This window comes from Gekko japonicus, unplaced genomic scaffold (genome assembly GCF_001447785.1).
Source record: "Gekko japonicus isolate JY-2015 unplaced genomic scaffold, Gekko_japonicus_V1.1 scaffold1135, whole genome shotgun sequence".
NCBI classification, from domain to species: Eukaryota; Metazoa; Chordata; class Lepidosauria; order Squamata; family Gekkonidae; genus Gekko; species Gekko japonicus.
This window is the reverse complement of record NW_015161987.1, coordinates 420,321-445,947: the sequence shown is the minus strand read 5'-3', so window position 1 is coordinate 445,947 and position 25,627 is coordinate 420,321. Positions and strand designations below refer to the sequence as shown.

The 25,627-nt window shown below is 48.9% G+C and overlaps 1 protein-coding gene across 1 annotated transcript in view; it reads left to right on the top strand.

The window, feature by feature from the left end:
* WISP1 (WNT1 inducible signaling pathway protein 1) overlaps positions 1–25,627 on the top strand; it is a 62,295-nt gene that overhangs the window by 26,024 nt on the left and 10,644 nt on the right. The window contains exons 2-3 of the mRNA XM_015429814.1: positions 16,202–16,481; positions 24,832–25,089. Of these exons, the coding sequence (XP_015285300.1) occupies positions 16,202–16,481; positions 24,832–25,089 (538 nt within the window). The remainder of the gene's footprint in view (positions 1–16,201; positions 16,482–24,831; positions 25,090–25,627) is intronic.

The following is a 25,627-nucleotide window of genomic DNA, read 5'->3' as shown; positions in this document are numbered from 1 at the left end:
TCAGCAGGGAACACCTTTCCCTTTCAAGATCTAATGGTGAGACCCGTCTTCAATGATTGGTTCATATTTGAACCCAAATGATGAATCTTCTGTGTACATTAGTACAGCAAAGATTTTGGGGTCCTGGTCGAGGGACAGATCGTTCCTAACATCAATTGATTATGGGACCAACTGGACCTCACATGGCGTACAGAGTTTTTAATAGTATCAGGTATAGTATAGTCTTGGGGAGGGGCCATGGTTCACTGGTAAAACATTGTGAAGAACCGATTGGTCAGTTAGGAAGTATGCACGTAGTAAATACTTGTATTGCTCATTTTCGTGGTGAGCGTGTGTATTTGGGGAGGGGCTGTGGCTCAGTGGAAGAGCAACGGCATTGCATGCAGAAGGTCCGAGGTTCAATCCCAAGCATCTCCAGCTGAAAGGACCAAGTAGAAAGTGGTGCAAAAGAACTGTACCCGAGACCTTGGAGAGCTACTGCCAGTTTGAGTAGACAGTGCTGACCTTGATAGATCGATGATCTGATTCAGTATAAGGCAGCTTAGAGTGGGTGCAGGGGGCCTGGAGACCAAGCCCTACGAGGAAAGGCCGAGGGACTTGGGGATGTTCAGTCTGGAGAAGAGGAGGTTGAGGGGGGACATGACGGCTCTCTTTAAGTCTCTGAAGGGCTGTCACTTGGAGGAGGGCAGGGAGGTGTTCCTGTGGGCAGCAGAGGAGAAGACTTGCAATCATGGGTTTAAATTAGGGGCAGGAAGGTACCGGCTGGATCAGGGCCGGCTCGCTCACTAAGCGAACTAGGTGTTCGCCTAGAGCGCGCTGGCCCTTAGGGGCGCCAAACTGCACCTGCCCCCCCGCCAAAAGCCCCCCCCCCGCCAAAAGCCCTGCATCTCCCTGACTGGGTGGCTGCCGCTGCCGCCGCCTCTTTGGCCGGCTAACTTCTCCCTTCCTGCCCCCTCGGCTTCCCAGCAAAGCACTTCTCCTCCTCCTCTTCCTCGCGGCCGGGGACTGGCAGCTGCAGCAGGAGTAGGAGCAGCAGCAGGGCCAGGGGAGCGACGGCTTGTGAGCACCCTGCCGGTCAGCCTCTTCTCCAGGCGCCTGGTGACTCTCCTCACGCCCTCTGGTTGTCAACTTGGCTGTTGGTGGGTGCACGGGGGGTGGGCACTAGAAGGGATCCTTGCCTAGGGTGCAAGATAAGCTGGGCCCGGCCCTGGGCTGGATATTAGGAAAAACTTACAGTCAGAGTTGTTCAGCAGTGAAATCAGCTGCCTAGGGAGGTGGGGAGCTCCCCCTCCCTGGCAGTCTTTGAGCAGCGGCTGGACAAACCCTTGTCAGGGATGCTCTAGGCTGATCCTGCACTGAGCAGGGGGTGTTTGGACTAAGTGACCAGTAGGGCCCCCTCCGACTCTGTGATTCTATGATTCATGTAAGAGCATGGGTGGTGCTTGCTTCCATTATGTGCTGTTAGTAGGTTCATGGTATGCATGGCTGTAATGCCTGAAACTCCCGCCAACCTAGCAGTTCGAAAGCAAGAAATTGCAAGGAGATCAATAGGCACCACTTCGGTGGGAAGGTAACAGCGTTCCATGCGCCTTAGTGTTTAGTCATGCCGGCCACATGACCATGGAAACGTCTTCGGACAGCGCTGGCTCTTCGGCTTTGAAACGGAGATGAGCACCACAACCCTAGAGTCGGATTCGACTGGCTTTCGAGCAAGGGAACCTTTACCTTTACCTTTAATGCCTGAAAAGATTTACTCTGGCACCATACCCCCCCCCCCTCAAAGAAGAACAAACAATGTTCTTTGGATAGACAGCTGAGTTGCTTCCACTGGCCCAATCTAGTACATCAGCAACAGACCACACAAACAAAAAAAGTCTACAGCATCTGTCCCCATAGGAGAGGCTATGGATCAACTTGGATCAACTTCTCACCCTCTAGGTGCTATGCTGTCGTCCAAGGATAGCAAAGAACAACAGAAAACAACGGTGAGCTCAATTACCTGCAAAAATATATATCCAAAAGGACACTTCAACAAAGTGAAATGCACATGTAATCAAGAATGAATCTATACATATGATCCATCATAGGAAAATACAACATGTTTGGTCCCGTTCCAGAGAAGCAGCCTTGAGAGGTCCTCACTGAAGCTTAGGAGACCTGGCCCATAAAGAAACTGAACAGTATTGTCCTGTAAAGAAATTGGAATGAGACTTCCTAATGTTGTTCTATGTTCTTGAGGGAGGACCAGAAGTCTGAAACCCTGCATACTACCTAGGAAAAGTGTTGGGTATCTACTCTGGACTTTGTATTTTCCTTTCATGGATCCTGTGGGCTTCTGTATTTTCCTATGATGGATTATATGTATAGATTCATTCTTGATTACGTGTGCATTTCACTTTGTTGAAGTCTCCTTTTGGATATGTATTTTTGCGGGTAATTCAGCTCACAGTTGTTTTCTGTTGTTCTTTGCTATTTCTTGCTGTGTGCTGTACTGTTGGTTGTTGGTTTTCCAAGGATAGGCATACTCCCTCTAGCCGCACCCCCTAACACATGAGATGGGTGCTTTGGGAAAAGGCCAGTTCATCCCACATAAGCCACATCATTTGAGTGTATAGACATGTAGGCATCTGGTAAGGATCCTTGGCTCAGTGGCAGAGCGTATGACTCACATGTGGAAGAATCCAGACATGCTCCTTCCTGTCTCTAGCTCTGAAAAGCTCTTGGGTACCAGAACTGAGACGGATGCAGTGGAGACCTTATACTGCCATGGAATAGCCAGTATCGGATTTAACGTTCCAGTAGCCTGCCTTGGAGCTGCGGTGGCTCAAATGGTTAAGACACTGAACTGCAGGCTGTGGAAGGTCAGTCGTTCAGCAGTTCGAGACCCGGGTGCAGCATGATGGAGTGAGCTCCCGTCTCTAGTTCCAGCTCATGCCAACCTAGCAGTTCGAAAGCAAGAAATTGCAAGTAGATAAATAGGTACCGCTTTGGTGGGAAGGTAACAGCGTTCCGTGCACCTTGGTGTTTAGCCATGCCGGCCACATGACCACGGAAACGTCTTCGGACAGCGCTGGCTCTTCGGCTTGGAAACGGAGATGAGCACCACAACCCTAGAGTTGGATTCGACTGGCTTTCGAGCAAGGGAGACATTTACCTTTAGCCTGCCTTAGCATGGCAGCTTCGTGTGACCCTATTGCATGTGCAATGCACCGAACATGAGTGCAAGGCATGCTCTGTCTTCCAACACCCAAAGAGGAATCACTGTCTGGGGCAAGCTGTGAACCGATTCCAAATTTCATCCTTTTCAAGAAGTATCTTTTGTGGGTGTTCTGTTTTAGTTGTGCGACTCCTTTCCTAAAGGCTCTGCCAGATTCTGACTGTAGGATTTTAAGAGGTGGGGGAACATGTTTAAGCAAGATTTTGGGTCCGATTCCGGTTGCTATGATTGTTGGTTATCTTTATGCACAAATGAGGCAAATTCAGTTGTGTTTAAGTCCTCTTCATTTCAAGGACTAATTGCCACATGTGCTAATTGATTTCAACGAGAATCATAGAATCATAGAATCACAGAGTCCGAAAGGGTCCCACGGGCCATCTAGTCCACACCCTGCTCAATGTAGGATTAGCCTAGGGCATCCCTGACAAAGGTTTGTCCAGCCTTTCAGCCCTTTTAAAATTCAACAGTTAACAGTATGCTTGTGTTTAACATGCCCATTGAAATAAATGGAACTTAAAAGTGCATAAAACTTAAATATACACTTAATTTAAAAGTGCATAGCAATAGCCGATTGAAATCAACGAGAGTGTCTGGTGATAGGTCATTGACCTTGATGACTTAAATGTGCTTCATGTTGGATGCATATTTACGTTACTCCTGTTCCGGTGCTGTTATTAGCTCACTTGGAATAGCGTTCTGAGATCTCAGCCTTAACCTGGACACAGGGTGTTTGTTGGAGATTACCCCAGCTCGATTTGTGATGTTTACAAATGAAACACAATTAAATTCAACAGTTTTTTTACTGTCCCGGATAAACACAGACACTTGGAGCAGATGGAAGGGTCCTGGTATGCTTTTGACATGATGTGGCTGAGCATTATAGCATTGTGGTTTGCAGAGGGATGTGTCGGCATGCCACGAATTCCCAAGGGAACATGCAAATAATTCAATTTTTCTAATGAGTTCCATTTCCCTGGAAGATCTTTAGATGCTCCATCTGTAGGCACTCAAAGTCCTTGGTGGCTTCTCAAACACATTGCTGCTGCTGTTGTCAACAAACTTTCAGTCAGTGAATCAGGACTCCCTTGGGGGTCCTATCCTGCAGCACCAGCAGCACCATTACCGTTTTCTTGCTGTTTATATCCCATCCCTAAAAAAGAGAGCTTCAGAGGGTAGCCCTGCTGGGTCAGACCAGTGGTCCATCCAGTCCAGCATCCTGTCTCAGACAGTGGCCAGCCAGTTCATCTGGAGGGCCAACAACAGGGCATAGAGAGGCCAAGGCCTTCCCCTGACGCGGCCTCCTGGCTCTGGGATTCAGAGGCTTAGTGCCTCTCAGTGTAGAGGTGCCCCTCAGCCACCATGGCTAGTAGCCATTGATAGCCTTATCCTCCATGAATCTATCTAATCCCCCTTCTAAGCTGTCTATTCCTGTGGCCATCACTACATCCTCTGGCAGCGAATTGCATGTTTTTAATCACTCTCTATGTAAAGTGGCATTTCCTTTGGTCCGCCCTGAACCTACTGCCCATCAGCTTCACTGGATGTCCTCAAGTTCTAGAATTTTGAGAAAGGGAGAAAAATTTCTCTTGGTCAACTCCTCTGCTTCTTTGTAGCAACCTTAAGGTGTCCCAACCCTGGAGATTTGGGGGTGGAGGGCAGGGTTTGGGGAAGGGAGAAGAAGAAGAAGAAGAAAAAGAAGAAGAAGAGATTGGATTTATACCCTGCCCTTCACTTGGAGTCTCAGAGCAGCTTACAAACTCCTTTCCCTTCCCCTCCCCACCACAGACACCCTGTGAGGTAGGCGGGGCTGAGAGAGCTCTTGACAGAAACGGCTCTTTTTCAAGAACAGCTCTTATCAGAACTACAGCTTGCACAAGGTCATCCTGCAGGTGCAAGTGGAGGAGTGGGGAATCAAACCCGGTTCTCCCAGATTAGAGTCCGTGCACTTAACCACTACACCAAACTGGCTCTCTAAGTAATACCCTCCTAAGGAGGGGCCTTAGGAGGGTGTTACTCTATAGATTCCAGTCTCTGAAGATGCCACCATGAACTTCTCTGGTTTGTACGCACGTGGTTTCCATGGCTGCAGTACATGACAGAAGCTGAACTTCTTCCCACTAACACAACTTACTCTTCTTGGCTTTTCTTCTAGCTCTCTATTGTGCACACTGAGATACATACAAAAATCTTTTACATCTAAGATCCAGATCTAATGTAGTCCTCACACTTGCCTTTTTGACAGAGGTAACATAATTACCAGCACTTCTTACCCCTTCTCGTTGGTTGATAAATGTTCAAATAGTTAAAATAGTTTTTACTGTTACATAATAGGCTTTTGAGGAGCTGCGGTGGCTCAAGTGGTTAAGACGCTGAACTGAAGGTCAGTAGTTCAGCAGTTTGAGACCCGGGTGCCGCATGACGGAGTGAGCTCCCGTCTCTAGTTCCAGCTCCTGCCAACCTAGCAGTTCGAAAGCAAGAAATTGCAAGTACGTAGATAAATAGGTACCACTTCGGTGGGAAGGGAACAGCGTTCCGTGCGACTTGGTGTTTAGTCATGCCGGCCACATGACCACAGAAACGTCTTCGGACAGTGCTGGCTCTTCGGCTTGGAAACGGAGATGAGCACTGCAACCCTAGAGTGGGATTCGACTGGCTTTGGAGCAAGGGAAGCCTTTACCTTTAATAGGCTTTTGATGCCACTTGATCCTTATCTCTTGTTGTGTTGCTTGTTTAATGCTTTTGATGTACAGTGTTGTTAATGATGGTTTTAAAACAAATAAAAAACATATATATTTTTTAAAAAGATGCCATTTCCTCCAGGGGAACTGATCTCTGGAGTCTGAAGTGGGGAGGGGCCGTGGCTCAGAGGCAGAGCCTCTGCTTGGCCTGCAGAAGGTCCCAGGTTCAATCCCCGGCATCTCCAGGTAAGAAGGATCAGGTAGGAGGTGGTGGGAAAGACCTCCCTGCCTGAGACCCTGAGCAGATGATACTGACCTTGATGGTCCGATCTTCTAATTCAGTATCGGGCAGCTTCATGTGTTCGTCTGAGAACAGTCACAATTCCGGGAGATCTCCGGGCCCCACCTGAAGGTTTGAGAAGAAACGAAAAAGAAAAGAAAGCTATGCCATGTACAGAGCTCTGTTACAATGAATAAACTTAAATATGAAAAGGCTAAGTATATTTTATCATACTCTCCAAGACTGTATCCTTCTGCAGTAAGAGAGTTCACTCCATCCCAACTGCGGCCCTTTCTGCACTCTCCTTTCAAAATCCATGTTCACCGCAGTATCCTCCAAACAATTCTGCACTAAAATCAATTTTTTTTATTAACTCTCCTAAAAAGGAGAGAATTTTATTGCTTTTAAATTTCAGAAAAACAGGAAGGGTATATAGAGGGATTAAGAAAAGTAGTGAGTGATGTTTGAATTAGTATATTAGTCTTTTGTTAGTATTTCACAAAGTCTGTGGCTTCTTCTACGATTAAACGATCCACTTTCATCTTTACCTGTAAAAAATAAAGACATTAGATATGTTAGTAATGTCCTTTTGGTCTTATTGCGCTTTCCGAACAAATCCTCAGGCGTTGGGGTGCTTCCCTTTTTTATCACTCAAGTTGTAAGTTGAACCTTTTGCTGCTCCTCCATCTTCCGATTCTTTGACTTTCCCTCTGAGCTGCTGCCTTCCTCGCTGCTGACCGCCATCCACTTAGCGAGTTCTGCTTCTTCCTCTAGGCTGGCGTGCCTCTTCAAAAAGTCTTGAGCTTTGAAAATGGAGTCTATCTTTTCTCTCTTGTCTTTAAATTTAAAGACAAGTCCTTCTGGAATCAACCATCTGTAATTAATTTGATGATTTTGCAAGAATGTGGTCAACCCTTTATATTCCTTTCTTTTCATGCGAATTTCAAATGGAACATCTTTCAAAATCCTTATGGTCTGTTCTCCGATTTTCAAAGGTGTTGATGATGTTGCTTTTAAAATTTGATCTCTGATGCATTGTTTAGCAAATTTCACGACCGCTTCTGCTGGCAGATTATTTTTCTTTGTAAAGATGGAATAGGCTCTATAGGCCAAATCCATCTCTTCTCTTAGTTTTTCCGCTTCACTGCCAGTCATGCACTAAAATCAAATTTGACCTTCTTTTTAATCCAGGTTTCCCCCCCCCCCCCAATTCTGCACTAAAATTGAGTTCAACCTTCTTTGTAGTCCGGGTTTTCCCCGCATTCTGCATCCCATGACCTCCCTTCAGTGGTCAGCCCGGTTTCAGCCTGCTGTTGCCCCCGGTTATTTGGATGTTGTTTTTCCATGACCTTAGATTGCCTCAACTCATATATGGTAGAGGTGTGAAAAAAATACAAAAGTTTTGGTGCAAAATATTTAATATGGTGAAAGAAATAACAGGACTAGGAATACCGTTTATACCAGAAGTGTGTTTATTGAATATATTTCCAGAGCAATGCAATAAGGAAAATACATACATAATAACGTATATCTTTACAGCGGCAAGAATAATGTTAGCAAAATGTTGGAAATCAGATGTATTACCCTCGAGAGAGGAATGAATAGAAAAACTGTTAATGTTGGCAGAAATGGATAGATAAAGTTTAATATTACAAGGAAAAGATCAGGAGATATATGAGAAAAGATGGGGAAAACTATATGTATGGTTGAATAATACCATGTGAAATAATGACTCACAAAAATATAAATGCATACACATTAAAGGCTGTATATAATTTGAAAAAATTATAAATCAACGGGGGGGGGAGATTGCCTCGAACACTGAGAAAATCCGGAGTGGCAGGCAAATGCGGAAAGGACCAATATTAGGGTGATGAAGCACAATACAGTCTTGGAGAGTATGTCATACCTTATGGAAAGGTTTTTTTCTACTGTAGAATTTCTTTGTGTTTTCTATAATGGAATGGGGACACTTTTGATGTTTAATTCATTTTATTCGTATAAGAACCTTTGCTATTTCTTTATCATATTTATATTCAACACGATGAAACATACTTAGATTTTTCATATATAAGTTCATTCGTTGCAAGATAGTTCTGTACACGGATGATCAGGGGTCTGGAGACTGAGCCCTACGAGGAAAGGCTAAGGGCCTTGGGGATGTTTAGTCTGGAGGAGAGGAGATTGAGGGGGGGCATGATTGCTCTCTTTAAATATTTGGAAAGCTGTCATTTGGAGGAGGGCAAGGAGCTGTTCCAGTTGGCAGCAGAGGAGAGGACCGAAAGCAGCGGGTTTAAATCCCATGCAGAAAGGTATCAGCTGGATGTTAGGAAACACTTTTTCAGGGTCAGAGTGGTTCAAAGGTGGAATCAGCTGCCTAGGGAGGTGGTGAGCTCCCCTTCACTGGCAGCTTTCAAGAATAGGCTGGACGGATATTGGTCAGAGATGCTTTAGGCTGGTCCTGCATTGGGCAGGGGGTTGGACTAGATGGTCTCTATGCCCCCTTCCCACTCTATGGTTCCATGATTCCATAGCTTTCTTTTCTTTTTCTTGTCTTCTATAACCCACCTGAAGGTTGGCAAGTGGCGACCCTCCCCCATGGTGAGTGCACGTGGGTGTTTGGCTTGCTGGCATCTCACTTCAATCCAACCCAAGCAACCCCAAACGGAGTCTCCCTCTCTCTTGCTCTTCTCACGGAGAATTCTTGCCGCTTGAACGAACTGGATGGGGGAGAATTCTAGGACTCTTCTGGGAAAATGCGCAAGAATGCTGAGGTGGTGGAACGGGTGCCAATCCAAGCATGATGCTGGCAAGGAACGGGAGATTTGTGGTGCTCCGTTTCTCTTTTTAATTGGATATATGTGGGAATCTGTGCCTCTAAGACTCGGTTGCTGGCTTACCACAAATGTCTTGGCTACATGAGGCAACTGGAAATCAATCTTCCCTTTCACATTAAAAATAACAATCCCTGGAGGGGCGATCCATAAACGGCAGGGTTTCTCGTGCGTCGTTATGAAATGTTCTATTGTGCCAAGGGAAGACTTGACCGCTCAGTCTAGCCCAAGCTCCCTCTAAGCTGTGGAGTCTTGTGAGCAAAAATTCTACTCTCTGACCTACTGGCATGAAAGTTGTGAGCGAGCAATTTGGCTGCTGCATAAATCAGTTTGCTCTGGAGCCATCCCTTCCTGAGCTCCGGGGCTATTTTTGGGCAGGAACGCACAGGAACGGAGTTCCGGCTGGCTCCCAAGTTGGTCACGCCCAGCAGGAACCCATTAGCATAATAGGCCACACCCAACAGGGGAGGGGTTTACCACCTCCTTTCCCTTTTCCTCCCCACAACAGACGCCCTGTGAGGTAGGTGGGGCTGAGAGAGCTCTTTCAAGAACTGCCCTTTCAAGGACAGCTCTGACAGAACTATGGCTTGCCCAAGGTCATCCAGCAGGTGCAAGTGGAGGAGTGGGGAATCAAACCCAGTTCTCCCAAATTAGAGTCTGTGCACGTAACCACTACACCAAACTGGGGAACTGTGGCCTGGAGACTGGCTCTGCAGGTCTCCAGGCCGGACCTGTATGTTGGTAACCCTATTTGGTAGGCAGGGCAGCTATCCGCAAACATGACCATGTTGTAGAATGGGGTGGGGTGCTTTGGGGAATACTATTGCTTTAATCACTATCGGGGCTTTTAACAAATGTTCTGTTCCTATGGGAAGATACAGCAAATGTCCAGTGGGACCACGGCTCACATTGGCTTTCGACACAGAAGGTCCCAGGGTCAATCCCCAGCATCTCTGGTCAAAAGAATAAGGTGGTAGATGATGTGAAAGTCCTCAGCCTGAGGCAGATTCTGTATTGGCTTTTCCCTCCATTATTTTATGAAACCCACGTTGGAACAGAAATTCCCTTCTGCATTGCATGCTGCTGTCACTTCCTTTCATCATCAGGTTTTATGGTAGCCTCCGCACTCCATGGAGCTGCGGTGGCTCAAGTGGTTAAGATGCTGAACTGCAGGCTGTGGAAGGTCAGTAGTTCAGCAGTTCAAGACCTGGCTGCCACATGACGGAGTGAGCTCCCATCTCTAGTTCCAGCTCCTGCCAACCTAGCAGTTCGAAAACAAGAAATTGCAAGTAGATAAATAGGTACCACTTCAGTGGGAAGGTAACAGCGTTCCGTGCGCCTTGGTGCTTAGTCATGCCGGCCACATGACCACGGAAACATCTTCAGACAGCGCTGGCTCTTCGGCTTGGAAACGGAGATGAGCACCGCAACCCTAGAGTCGGATTCGACTGGCTTTCGAGCAAGGGAACCTTTACCTTTACCGCACTCCATGATGCTTTTGCTTCCTTTGATCATCGGGTTTTATGGTACCTTCTGCATAGATTTATGGCTGTTTTATGGCCATTCAGGGCTGACTTTGCAGTCATTACAGCCCTGGCCCGGGGTATTTGAATGTGGTTTTGAGCGGGCTCTTTTTCCTCCCAGTTGAGAAAATGTGGAGTGAATGCTAGATACAGAATCGCCCTGTGATTGCTTTCACCATCTCTATGCAAAATGGGATACAGAATCCTCAATGGACTGCAACAGAGGCTGCACCTGGGATAATTTTGTACCACTAGGTGGCGCCACAAGAAAAGGGAAAGGCCTCCTAGAAACGTCTGACTTTCTGCAAATAAGCCAATGGGGGCGGGGGGGGGGAATCAAGCGTGGTTCCTGTGTTTTTGACGGTCTAACTTGCACAAATCCAGCTTGCAAAGCGTTCCTCATCACTTTATTCCCCTGTCCAGAACAACATCACCTGCTACAGCTGTGCATGTCAGACCAGGATTACAACCGATCCCCTGGTGACAGAGATTAGTTTCCCTGGAGAAAATGGCCACTTTGGAGATGGACTCTATGGCATTCTACCTCGCAGAGGTCCTTCCCGTCTCCAAATGCCACCCTCCTCAGACTTCACCCCCCAACTCTCCAATCCGGAGCTGGCAAGACTATTGCTAACACTGGCCTGAGAAACTCCTGGAGATTTGGCTGGTGGAGCCCTGGGAGAGCAGAGTTTGCACCTTTTTTTTTGATGGGTTGTTTATACAGTGCTGGGTTTGTTGTACCGGGTTGTAAAACTGCCTCAAGCAGGCCTCTGGAGAGGAAACATATGAATTCCCTAACGGAATAAATAACTCAGATGAGTTAAATAACTCTTTAAAAGGACTGGGCACTGGGTAACAGAGCATCCATCTGCATCTGCTGCTGTGTTGGCATTATTGCAAGGACAAGGCCCCCGCCCCTGGTGTGTCCTCAAGGTTCCTTTCACTCCCACGCCCCCTCCAGCCGCACTGTCCTTCCAGACACCAACACCAGGATTTCGCCCACTGGGCAAGCTTTATTAAAGGTGACCAGGGACAGCAGAGTGGTTGGGTGAGTTCCTGGCGCTTTTGAGCGCTACCCCCACTCGGTCCTTTGTCGCTAGGGGCACCTCCTTGATAGGCGCACACGGGACGACCAGGATGCTGGCTATATGCTTGCTTCTGCGGGCTGGCTTCTGCTGGGGGGTGTGGCACCTGGTGGAGTTCTGCCTCCATGGTGGGGGTGATAGCTCTCCCTGTTGGATCAGCACCTGCACATGGTGGTGCAGCTGCTGACTGTCTTGGCAGATTGGGGGCATTTGGTGGTTCCAAAGGGGCTGTCCTGCGGTGCCCTGGGTGCCTGTCTGGTGCGCCGATGCTGCAGGACAGCCCCCCCAGCCGTATCCAGACCTTCCCCATCTGGGTTAGTATCATGACAGAATCTCCATGCATTGATTATTGTATTACATATTGAGGATGCCGGCAATCCCAGAGAGTCGCAGGTCTCCCAGGTTTTCCACTGAGACGGTCAACAGAAGCTCATCCTTAAGACCAAACCAGAGACACCACAAGTTTCATGAACGGAACCCAGCACTTTTTCTTTGAATGCAAGATTTGGAGGAGTTTGGTTTGGATAGGGACTACAGTGTGAGAGGATGTGGGTTTAGCTTCATGTACAATGACTTCCTGGCCTAAAATGACCCCGTAGACCTACTACTTGCCCTCTGGGAAACATCCAGGCACTAATATTTTGCCTAGGGTTACCAGCCAGTGCCAGTGACATAGCACTATTTGCCAGTAGTACCCCCCATGTACCCACCCCCTCATGCGTGGCATGCAGAAGGTCCCAAGGTCAATACCAGGCATCTCCAGCTAAAAGGACAAGACAGCAGGTGCAGTGAAAGACCTCCATCTGAGACCACAGCCAGTCTGAGTAGACTGAGTAGTTAGGTGTATCAGTTAAGAGAGCAGACTCTAATCTGGGAGAACTGGGTTTGATTCCTCCACTCCTCCACATGCAGCTGCTGGTGTGACTTTGGGTCAGTCATAAGTTCTCTCAGAGCTCAGTCATAAGTTCTCGAGAGAGCTCTCTGAGCCCCACCTACCTCACAGGGTGTCTGTTGTGGGGAGGGGGGGGAAAGGAGTTTGTAAGCCACTGTCACGACTCAGGTGGGGTGCCACCTAGTAGGCCTCTGGTAGCACAGCCCAGATCATGACAGCCACTCTGAGACTCCTTCATACCCGAAGGGCGGGGGTATAAATCCAATCTCTTCTCCTCTTCCTCGATGGACCAAGGGTCTGAATCAGTAAAAGGCACCTTCATGTGTTCATGTGTACATCCATTGAAATCATTAGGCTTAGAATGGAGAAACTTTGCACAGAAATGCACTCCTGGGTACCAGTTCTCAGCCACAGCTAGTCTGGAGCAGGACGTGATCTCTCAGCATTGCCTCTACCACACCAGGCCATTGCACATGAAGGCACGCAGTTCTTTTTTTAAATCCTCAAATCAACCCGAGCTCCTTTGGGGGAAGCATGAGATTATTTTCTCCTTTTCTTTAAACAAACGAAAAGAAGGAGCCAAAGCAATGCTAAGTATTCAAAAAGATTGGAGCTCAATAGCAAATTAGCCTCCCACCTGACCCAAGGATGGCTTCCCATCTTCAAAGGACCAAAAGAAAAGCACAGGAAAGAGCCCTACTCAGTACAGTAAATTGCTTTTAAATGCCATCGACAAAAGGAATCGAAGGATTCCGTCACTGGGGCGCTGGGAACCTTTGCCTCCGATGAAATGAGGCTGAGACATCCTTTATACTCAGTATGAAAAGAAAGCGATTAACTCCGCTCCTCGCATGCAATTGAGTCTTGTATGGTAATTTTGGCATTATAACCTGAGCCTTCTAAGGAGGAGAAAGACTGAAAAGGGGACAAAAATCATGGGGATCAATGTAAGTCTCAGGAGACTGGACCGAAACAACCGCTAGCACCGAATAAATGCCGAAGTTTAAGGCTCAGATGAAATGTGACCCTCCCCAAGCTAGCTTATTCTTTACATCCTAAGGTCATCATTACCCTTATTTTGGACCAGCAAGCAACCGGTTAGGGTTGCCATCCTCCAGATAGGGGCTGGAGATCTCCGTTTTCAAGATCTCCATTTTCAAGCGGAGGCTGGACGGCCATCTTTCGGGTGTGTTGTAGGGCTCTCTTTCGACTATGCTCCTGCAGAGTGCAGGGGGCTGGACTAGATGACCTGCAAGGTCCCTTCCAACTCTAACATTCTATGATTCTATGATCTCCCACTATAACTACTGATCTCCAGGTGACAGAGATCAGTTCCCCTGGAGAAAATAGCCGCTTTGGAAGGTGGACTCAGTGGCCTTATACCCTACTGAGGTCCTTCCTCTCCCCAAACCTCACCCTCTTGAGGGTCCACCCCCCAAAACCTCCGGGTATTTCCCAGCTCAGAGTTGGCAACCCCACAACAGGTTCATGCTAAAAGGGGATGAGTGGTGAGATTAACAGATCAATCCCCTTCCGTCTGTCAGTAGATATTAGTCATGTTCGATACTCCCTCTAAGCTGTGGAGTCTTGTGAGCAAAAAATTCTACTTTGTGAGCTACTGGTATCAAAATTGTGAGCGAGCGATTTGGCTACTGTGTAAATTAGTCTGCTCTGGAGCCCTCCTTCCTGAGCTAAGACAAAAAAAAATGTGTGAGCTGGAGGCTAAAAACCTGTGAGCTAGCTCACACCACCTCAGCTTAGAGGGAACACTGGTCATGATCGCTAAATGGAGCCTTCATGTTCAGAAGCAGTATATCTCTGAATGGGGGGGGTGATAACAAGGGTCACTCTGGCTTTTGCTGGTGATTCCTGGGGAAATCCAGACCAGGTAGTAAAGGTAAAGGTTCCCTTGCTCGAAAGCCAGTCGAGTCCGACTCTAGGGTTGCGGTGCTCATCTCCGTTTCAAAGCCGAAGAGCCAGCGCTGTCTGAAGACGTTTCCGTGGTCATGTGGCCGGCATTGACTAAACACCAAGGCGCACGGAACGCTGTTCCCTTCTCACCGAAGTGGTACCTATTTATCTACTTGCAATGTCTTGCTTTCGAACTGCTAGGTTGGCAGGAGCTGGAACTAGAGACGGGAGCTCACTCCGTCTTGCGGCACACTCGGGTCTCGAACTGCTGAACTACTGACCTTCCGCAGCCTGCAGTTCAGCGTCTTCAACTGACCTCCAGACTACACAGATCAGCCCCCCTGGAGGAAATACCAGCTTTGGAGAGGGGATCCTATCATTAGGATATTTGGCTAATAGAGTTTTGCCCCGTCATAGAAGCATGATACTGAGTGCAGTAAATAAATCTCCCAAGGAGTATAATGCAAAAACAGGTAAAGTTATATTCATTCAGATAGTTCACATTCAGGTGGCAGTCGAAAGAAGAGAGAGAGCTTAATCTAAAGTGTACTTTCCCTATCACCAATGGCCAGCTAGTCTGGCATCATGTGTGGGGGAGTCTGAGGGCATTGTTATCTACAGGAGAGACCTGCAGAGACATGTGTCTCATTGAAAGGCCATGTGAAGGATGTGAGAGGACAAAGAGAGAGATAGGAGGCATCAGAGGGCAGCTCCCAGGTTAAGACAAAGAGAGGCATCCCATTCAAGGAGATAACACCTGTACACACGTAGAATGATGTAGCGCCCCCCAAAGTCCAGGCATCCTTAGTCACTCACTCCAACATCTCTGGCTTCACTTCCCCACTGAGCTCCCTCCCCCTCCCCAGGCACCGCCCTCAAATCTCCTGGAAATTTCCAACCCAAAGTTGGCAACCCTAATCCCAACATGGACTCCACTCCACGTGTTCTTGTTATGAGACCAGCATACTGGAGATGAATGAAACTTTATGAATCATGTTTAGGTAAAGGTAAAGGTTTCCTTTGCTCGAAAGCCAGTCGAATCCGACTCTAGGGGATGGTGCTCATCTCTGTTTCCAAGCCGAAGAACCAGCGCTGTCCGAAGACTTCTCTGTGGTCATGTAGCTTGCATGACTAAACGCCGAGGCACACAGAAGGCTGTTACCTTCCCGCTAAAGCAGTACCTATTTATCTGTTTGTAATTTCTCACTTTTGAACTGCTAGGTTGGCAGGAGCTGGGGCCAGAGATGGGAGCTCGCTCTGTCATGCAGCACTCGGGTCTCGAAAGGCCAACCTACAGACCTTCCGGTCTGCAGCTCAGCATCTTAAACCTCTGTGTCTATCGGCATTCAGCTTCTTATTTGGAGGACTGGTCCTCTTGTAACGTTTGTTTTGGTGGGGATACCTGTGAGATGATCCATGAAGAACGTCGATGTGGAAAATTTCTTCTGGATCACTTATCTCTGGGGGAGGCGGCCTTGTGAGACCTGCGAAATGGAGTTCATCAGTGGCTATTAGCCACAAGGTATAGATAGGGACTCTGGGTCAAGTGATGCTCTGTCATCTTGGTGCTTGGGGGGGGGTCAACAGTGGGAGGTCTTCTAATGTCCTGGCCCCACTGGTGGACCTCCTGATGGCACCTGGTATTTCTGGCCACTGTGTGATACAGAGTGTTGGACTGGATGGGCCTTTGGCTTGATCCAACATTGGCGTCTCTTATGTTCTTATGTTCTTATGTACTCGCTTCATAGCCTTTCCCCTGCTTTGTTTTTGCTCTCTTGAAGGCCTTTCCCCAGAACTCCACCACGATGCCGCCCGCCACTTCCTTCGTGACCGAGGCTTACACGCGGACTCAGTACTGTAAGTGGCCCTGCGAGTGCCCCAAGGTGCCACCTGCGTGCCCGGTGGGAGTCAGCCTGCTCACGGACGGCTGTGACTGCTGCAAAATGTGCGCGAAGCAGCTCGGCGAGAACTGCACCGAAGCCGACACCTGCGACTTCCACAGGGGCCTGTACTGTGACTACAGCAGAGACAGACCTAGGTACGAAATAGGAGTGTGTGCACGTAAGTGACGTACATATATTCTTGCCCTAGACGCTGAATTTCGTCAGCTCCCGTCTGCCTTTAGGCTTCTTCCTTAAAAGATACCCATTTGGGGTGTGCACTAAAAGTCATAATTTTAGGTCCAGATTTTGGGTAGGACCCTGGTTTCGTTATCCCGAATTTTCGGGAGTGCCATCGTTATCCCGAATTTTCGGGAGTGCCATTATCATTTTAGGATTGCATTTGGGGCATTATTTTCAGATTGCGGAATTTCAGGAGCTGTATTTCTTACGAGTAGGGGTGCCAACCTCCAGGTGGTGGATGGAGATCTCCTGAGATTACAACTGATCTTCAGAGGATGGACATCAGTTCACCAGGAGAAGACGGCCGCTTTGGAAGGTGGACTCTACGGCATTATACCCCATTGAAGTACCTGCCCTCCCCAAACCCTGTGCTCTTCAGGCTCCATCCCCCAAACCTCCAGGGATTTTCCCAACCCAGAGCTGGCAATCCTAGTTATGGTGTCGTGGTTAAGTGCGTGGACTCTAATCTGGGAGAGCCGGGTTTGATTCCCCACTCCTCCATGTGCAGCTGCTGGTGTGACCTTGGGTCAGTCATAAGTTCTTTCAGAGCTGTTCTCTTAAGGGCAGTTCTCCAGAGAGCTCTCTCAGCCCCACCTACCTCCCAGGGTGTCCGTTGCGGGGAGGGGGAAGGGAAAGGAGTTTGTAAGCCGCTCTGAGACTCCTTCGGGTAGTGAAAGGCGGGGTATAAATCCAATCTCTTCTTCTTCTTTTACCTCACAAGGTGTCTGTTGTGGGGAGGGGAAGGGAAAGGAGTTTGTAAGCCGCTCTGAGACTCCCTTGGGTAGTGAAGGGCAGGGTATAAATCCAATCTCTTCTTCTTCTTCTTCTTTTACCTCATAGGGTGTCCGTTGCGGGGAGGGGAAGGGAAACGAGATTGTAAGCCGCTCTGAGACTCCCTTGGGTAGTGAAGGGTGGGGTATAAATCCAATCTCTTCTTCTTCTTCTTCTTCTTCTTCTTCTTCTTCTTCTTCTTCTTCTTCTTCTTCTTCTTCTACCTCCCAGGGTGTCCTTTGTGGGGAGGGGAAGGGAAAGGAGATTGTAAGCTGCTCTGAGACTCCTTCGGGTAGTGAAAGGCAGGGTATAAATCCAGTCTCCTCCTCCTCCTTATGAGGGGGGATCAATTAGGGAGTCTTGTTTTGCCATCTAGTCACAGCTGACTTATGGCGACCCCTGGTGTGGTTTCCAAAACAAGAGAGGTTCAGAGGTGGTTTTGCCATTTGCCTGATTCTGTGTTGTAACCCTGGACTTCCTTGGTGGTCTCCCATCCAAATACTAGACAGGGTCGACCCTGCTTAGCTTCTGACCTCTGGTGAGATCAGGCAAGCCTGGGTGATCCAGGTCAAGGCTAGGGGGCTCCAGGGCAGCTGCTCTTTAACCAAAGGACACCCAATTTGAAGAGACCCTCGCCTTCTCTCCAGTACCACGAAACCTTCCACTGTTTGAGCAGGTAACCTGGATGACCCGGGTTGTAGTGTTTTCATAACTCTGTTCGTTTAATCTGGGCCAGTGTTTTGGAGTGTCCTAGTCCACTCCAGGCCACCTGGGGGGTGGAAATGAAGGCAGGTGGATCTTCTCTGCTGCCTCTTCCCTGGGACCTGTCAGACAGGGTACAAAGGTAACACCTCTGCATCCCCTTGAAGAAGAAGAAGAAGAAGAGAAGAAGAGATTGGATTTATACCCCGCCCTTCACTTGGAGTCTCAGAGCGGCTTACAAACTCCTTTCCCTTCCCCTCCCCACAACAGGCACCCTGTGAGGTGGGTGGGGCTGAGAGAACTCTGACACAAACTGCTCTTTTTCAAGGACAGCTGTGCCAGAGCTTGTGACTGACCCAAGGTCACATCAGCAGGTGCAAGTGGAGGAGTGGGGAATCAAACCCGGTTCTCCCAGATTAGAGTCCGCACACTTAACCACTACACCAAACTGGTGTACCCTGGGCAACACAGAAGGGGATATGTGTCCAGTTGTCCTCTCCAGTTAGTGGTTGGAAATCTCCAGTTTCACAGCTGATGTCCAGACGAGAGACATCAGTTCCCCTGGAGAAAATGGCTGCTCTGGAAGGTGGACTCTGTGGCATCGCACCCTACTGAAAATTGAAATTATTGTATGGCATTGTGTGTGGAACAGCCAGGAGGTCCCCAAGGGGATAGTTTGACTGCCGAAGCTGTAGCTCTTCTTTGGCACCACTAGGTGGCGAGCGATGCTTCTTTTTAGGCTGAGAGTGCTGTGACTTGCCTGAGGTCACTTAGCTGGCTTCACGTGGGGAAGTGGGGGAATCAAACTCGGTTCTCCAGATTAGAGGCCGCCACTGTTAACCACCACACCACACTGGCTCTTATACCCCACTGATGTCCCCTCACCCAAACTCCGCCCTCTCAGGCTCCCTCCCAAAGAATCTCCAGGAATTTCACAACCCAGAGCTGGCAACCCTACACACCTCCTTTGCCGATGCCCACCTAGGATTCATCCTAGATGGGCTGCAGAGATGCTTCCTTGGTATCCTTCCTTGGATGGATCCTGGGTTGGCCTGGAAAGAGGCGCCTGCCTGCTTTCATGGCACCGCTGCCCATCCCAGATCCACCTAAGGCAGGAGTCAGAGGTCCTTCACCTACAGCTGACTTGGATCTTTCTGGGGCAGCAGGGAAGAGGAAACTTTGGGGTGGCTCAATGGCTGCTCGTCCCAGCAAGGACTTAAAACAGCTTACCATATTGTTCTCCCCCTCTTCCATTTTTTCACAACAACAACCCTAGAAGCAGGGTCATTTCCTGCAGAAGCGCACAGGAGCGGAGCTCTGGCAGTAAAGAGCCCAGGGGGCAGGCACATGCAACAAGCCCCACCCCCTGCTCCCAGCAGCCCTCAGTCAGAGCAAGAAGCAGCCAGGTAAGTTGTAGAGCTCCCCCCGGCCCCCCAGTCCAAGACAGTCCAATGGCACCTTTAAGACCAAGTTTTATTTAGGTACAAGCTCTCACTCCTCTGTGAGGGCCAGAGGTCATTTCGGGGGGGGATCGCGGGGGATCGCAGTTCCCCCGGGTGAGGTGCGGGGGCGGGGCACATGACGAAGCCCCGCCCCCCTGCTTCCAGCCCCCCCGCTTCCGGCCCTCATTCAGCCAGGAGGAGGCAGGAGAAGAGGGAGGGTAATGGCGAGGACAGATCTGCACGTTCCCCCCCCCCACAGCTAGCAATCCAAAACAGTCCAGTGGAGCCTGGGCGGTGGGTGTTGCCTTCTGACACACTTCCGGTGATGTCAGGGGGTGTGGCATATGCAAATAAGTTATGCTAATGAGTTGTGCTAATGAGCTCCTACACCTCTTTTTCTACTAAATGACCCCTGCCTATAAGATAGGGTAGGTGGAGAGGGAGTGACTAGCCCAACCTGGATCAGGACAACAGCAATTCCTTTTCCTTGGCTGGAAGAACCGCCGGTTCAGGGTAATAAGAGTGGTTTCAGATAATAAACGGTCTGTGTTTGAATGCTTTCTTGTCAAAACACTTTGAATATCCTTAGATTTAGGTTTGAATGTTTTATTGTCAAAGCATTTTGAATATCCTTAAATTAGATGGGTAGCCGTGTTGGTCTGAAGCAATAAAACAAAGTTTGAGTCCCGTGGCAAGAAGAAGGAGAAGGAGGAGATTGAATCTATACCCCGCCCTTCACTACCCAAGGGAGTCTCAAAGTGGCTTACAAACTCCTTTCCCTTCCCCTCCCCACGACAGACACCCTGTGAGCAATGTTCCCTCTAAGCTGTGGAGTCTTGTGAGCAAAAATCCTACTTGGTGAGCTACCGGCATTAAAGTTGTGAGCCAGCGATTTGCCTATTGCATGAATTAGTTTGCTCTGGAGCCCTCCTTCCTGAGCTAAGACAAAAATGGGAGAGCCGGAGGCTAATAAACTGTGTGCTAGCTCACACTAACTCAGCTTAGAGGGAACACTGCCTGTGAGGTAGGTGGGGCTGAGAGAGCTCTTGACAGAAAGTGTTCTTTTTTTTTTCAAGAACAGCTGTGCCAGAACTACGGCTTGCCCAAGATCATCCAGCAGGTGCAAGTGGAGGAGTGGGGAATCAAACCCGGTTCTCCCAGATTAGAGGCCGCACACTTAACTACTACATCAAACTGGCTCTTTAAGACCAAGGAGTTTAATTTTGGGCATAAGCTTTCCTGTGCATCCACACTTCTGTTGGTCTTAAATGTGCCACTGGACTCAAACTCTGAATATCCTTGAGATTCTAAAACATCTCTAATTGCGTGTATCTTTTAAAATAGTGGGGGTTTTTTGGGGGGGAGGGAATGATAAAACTTTCTTGCTGCCGGAATATTTTCTTACAGCGATGGTCTTCTTCGCACAGTTAAATTCAAACGGATGGCTTTATTACTCATTGATATAGAAAATTCCTCCGCACAGCTTGTACTGTTTCAGATTTCACTGTAAATTACCCACTGAGTGTCAAAAATGGTCCACCGGTGTATTGAGAACTCGGGTTTGATTCCAAGCCATGCAAAACACTGGCAAGGCGTGTTACAAATGCAGAGACCTGGTTGTAACTGGATATCAGTGCTGGGAAGTTGTCTCCTGTGTTAGTTCAGAACCAAACCCTGCTAGGATAACCATCCTTCTGCCAATTTAAACGGTCAGCGTGCTCAAGTAGGGGGAAGTATGGAACTGGATCCCATTTTTGTACATCATCAAAATGCAGTGTTCAGAGGCTGTTGGAGTCCGGCTGTGGAGCCGATTGTGAACATTTTAGAAACTGAGGTTGTCAATTCTTGCTTGGGGGATTCCTGGAGATTTGGGGGTGGGGCCTAAGGAGGGCGAAGTTTGTGGAGGGGATCGATCGCAGTTGGGGAGGTGACGCCACTGAGTCCGCCCGCCAAAGCAGCCGTATTCTCCAGGGGGAACTGTTCTCTGTCATTTGGGGGATCGGTTGAAATTCCAGGCAAACTTGCCCTGACCTGGGTAGTTCAGGCAAGCCCGATCGCATCAGATCTCAAAGGCTAAGCAGGGCCGACCCTGGCAAGTACTTGGAAGGGAGACCTCCAAGGAACATCAGGGCTGGGACGCAGAGGCAGGGAATATCAAGCCACCTCTCTGAAATGTCCAAACCCGACTAGGGGTCACCAGGAGTCAGTCATGACTTCCAAGGCATGCACTCACGCACACACACACATAGAGACAAATACCAAAAAGGAAAGAAATTTCCAGGTGAGCTTCAGACCCCACCTGAAGGTTGACAACTTTAGTAGAAACTTTGTGGCAAAAAAAGGTGTTCTTTAAAGAAGAAGAAAAAGAGAAGAAGAGATTGGATTTATACCCCGCCCTTCACTCGGAGTCTTAGAGCGGCTTACAAACTCCTTTCCCTTCCCCTCCCCACAACAGACACCCTGGGAGGTGGGTGGGGCTGAGAGAGCTCTTTCGGGAACTGCTCTTGGGAGAACAGCCCTGAGAGAACTTGTGACTGACCGAAGGTCACCCAGCTGGCTTTACGTGGAGGAGTGGGGAATCAAACCCGGTTCTCCCAGATTAGAGTCTGCCGCTCTTAACCACTACACCAAACTGGCTCTAAGCCACTAAAGAGTGTATGGGGTTGGTTTCATCTAGGGTGAGTGAAGCAGCACTCACGGAAGTGTACTTTCCTGCTTCCCCCTTCCACTGTTGTAGGGTTGCAAGGTCCCTCCTGGCAACCAGTTAGGGATCGTGGGGGGGGGGAGAATTAGGGGGGAGGTCCAGCCTCCCTCACCAGAGACACACCAATGTCATTTCCAACCTGCAACGGAAGTGACATCATCACATCGGTGATGTCAAAATGACACTCTGGCAATTGAGCAAAAACTCTATGGTAGGAATGGCTTCTACCATAGAGTTTTGGCCCAAATACCAGAGCGTCACTGTGATATCACCGATGTGATGACTTCACTTCCAGTACATGCTGGAACTGATGTCACCGGCGATGTAGCCTGGGCCTCCCCCCTGGCTCCTGGTAAGTCACTCTGCAGGCCAGCTGATCAGTGGTGGGAAGCGGGACATCCCCCACATCCAGTGGGTGGGAGGGGGTGGTAACTCTAACTGCAGGCTATTGAAACCCCCCCCCCCATCTTGCCCCTGGGGATTGGTGGACCTCCATGAAGAGTGTGATGAGTGAAGTGGGAAACTGCAGTAGGGAGAAATCAGTAAGTGAGGGGAACCCCCCCCCCCGGCCCATTCTGCTGAAAGAAGGAACTTCCACCAGCTGAAAACAGGACTAGGACCCACTCTGATGTGTCTTACTTCATTTATACCCCACTTTTCTCCTCAATGGGGACCCAAATGGGAATACAATATTTCCCCCTTCTGCATTTTATCTCCCACCAGATAAGCTTAAGCTGAGAGCTTGTGACCGGTCCAAGGTCAGCCAGCAAGCTTCCATGGCAGAGGAGGGATTCGAACTCGGGCCTCCCAGACTGCAGGCTGACATCACCACTACCCCAGACTGGCCCTGATGCAGTGGGACAAATAAATACAAGCAAATAATTAGAAACATTCCAGCTTTGCTGGGAGCATTGCACTGGGCAGGGATGTTATCACTGTGGTATAGGGTTACCAACTCCGGGTTGGGAAGGAGATTTGGGGGTGGAGCCTGGGGAGGGTGGGATTTGGGTAGGACAGGGGCCTCAGTGGAATATAACGCCTTAGAGCAGGGGTGTCTAACTCATTTATTACGAGGTCCGGATCTGACATAAATGTCACTTTGTCGAGCTGGGTCGTGTGTGCCATATAATGTAATGCCAGGGGTAGGAGATATAAGCTTTATAACAACACAAGCAAACCCAATTAACAGGGAGGGGTGTTTTTTTTTACCTCAAAATACAAACATGCTTAAAGCATTAACACTCTTACAGCACTTCCTTACAGTGTCTCCCTGATGCCCGCCCTCCCGCTTCCACCGCCCATTACTCATTAGCCCTGGGACAGGATACAGGGACAACATGCGTAGCCTCTGTAATGACCACTTACTCATGGGCTGGATAAGAGCCCTGGAGGGGCTGGTTCTGGCCCACAGGCCACATGTTTGACACCCCTGCCTTAGAGTAAACCCTCCAAAGTAGCCATTTTCTCCAGGGGAACTGATCTTTGTAGACTGGAGATCGGTTGTAATTCTGGGAGACCTCCAGCTCCCACCTGGAGTCTGGCAAGCCTATATGGTTCATGAAACTAACATTATTCACTTCAAAAAACAAGATGGATTGTTAGTGTTAACTCTTTGGCGTAGTGGTTAAGTGTGCGGACTCTAATCTGGAAGAACCGGGTTTGATTCCCCACTCCTCCACTTGCACCTGGCTGGATGACCTTGGGCAAGCCGTAGTTCTGATAAGAGCTGTTCTCTCAAGGGCAGTTTCTCTCAGAGCTCTCTCAGCCCCGCCCACCTCACAGGGTGCCTGTCGTGGGGAGGGGAAGGCGAAGGAGTTTGTAAGCCGCTCTGAGACTCCGAGTGAAGGGCGGTGTCAGATATGAGACTCGAGGCAGCAGGTGAACAGTGATAACAGCTTTATTGAAACGAAATCAGAAGAACCAGAACAAGACAAACAACAGAGCAACAGCCACGCCCACATGTCAGATAACAACCAATCATATTTAGTACATAAAGACCAATCAGTTTGCTTCCCTCCAGAACTTCCCAGGTTCTGATAGGTCGGTTTACAATACCTTGCATCAGACTCAAGCTCAGTACATATATACATTCCATTCCATACATAACAGGTGCCAACTCCAACTTGAGTAATTCCTGGGAATTTGGGGGACAGATCTGGGGAGGGTAGAGTTTGGGAGGGGGAGGGAAGCTCTCCTCCTCCTCCTCTTCTTCTTCTTCTTCTTCTTCTTCTTCTTCTTCTCCACTCTCCTTCAGGTAGTGAAGGGTGGGGTATAAATCCCTCCTCCTCCTCCTCCTCCTCTTCTTCTTCTTCTTCTTCTTCTTCTTCTTCTTCTTCTTCTTCTTCTTCTTCTTCTTCTTCTTCTTCTTCTTCTTCTTTTACAGGTATGGCTTTGCAAGCCTGTAACACAACAGCGTCACTGTATGGAAGTTTAACTTCGTTATTTAATCGGACATAAATGATCAAGTCAACATGTGCTAATGCGCTCTTTCATTTGCACCCAGATTCTGGCAGAGATATCACTGATGGGGCGCGTGGGCTGTCTTGCTCTGGAAGCGCGGAGCCCACCAGGTTGAGCTTCCATTTTTAAAGCCCGCGGGTGCCGTTTGCCATCCCATTCCCTGCTTTTCATGGGCTTTCCCCTCCTCTCCCTTCTCGCTCCTCCTGCAGAGCTCGTCGGGGTGGGCTGCCTCCTTGATGGCGTCAGGTACAAGAACGGGGAGACCTTCCAGCCCAACTGCAAATACAACTGCAGTTGCGTCAACGGGGCCGTGGGCTGCATCCCCCTCTGCCGAGACTCCAAGCCGCCTCTGATGTGGTGCCCCAATCCCAAACAGATTAAGATGACGGGCCAGTGCTGCGAACAGTGGGTCTGCGACTATTCCAAGAAGATCAGGAAGACGTCCCCGCGGCATGTTGCCTCGCCAGGTATTAACATAAGAACATAGGAGACACCAATGTTGGATCAGGCCAAAGGCCCATCCAGTCCAACACTCTGTATCCCACAGTGCTCAGAAATACCAGTGCCATCAGGAGGTCCAGCAGTGGGGCCAGGACATTAGAAGCCCTCCAACTGTTGCCCCCCCCCAAGCACCAAGAAGACAGAGCATCACTTGCCCCAGAGCCCCTATCTATACCTTGTGGCCAGTGTTCCCTCTAAGCTGAGTTAGTGTGAGCTAGGTCACAGTTTTTTAGCTTCCGGCTCACACATTTTTGTCTTAGCTCAGGAAGGAGGGCTCCAGAGCAAACCGATTTATGTGGTAGCCAAGTCGCTCGCTCACAGTTTTAATGCCAGTAGCTTACAAAGTTGAATTTTTGCTCACAAGACTCCACAGCTTAGAGGGAACATTGCTTGTGGCTAATAGCCACTGATGGACCTCTGCTCCATACGCTTATCTAATTCCCTTTTGAAGCCGTCCATGCTTGTAGCCGCCACCACTTCCTGTGGCAGTGAATTCCATGTGTT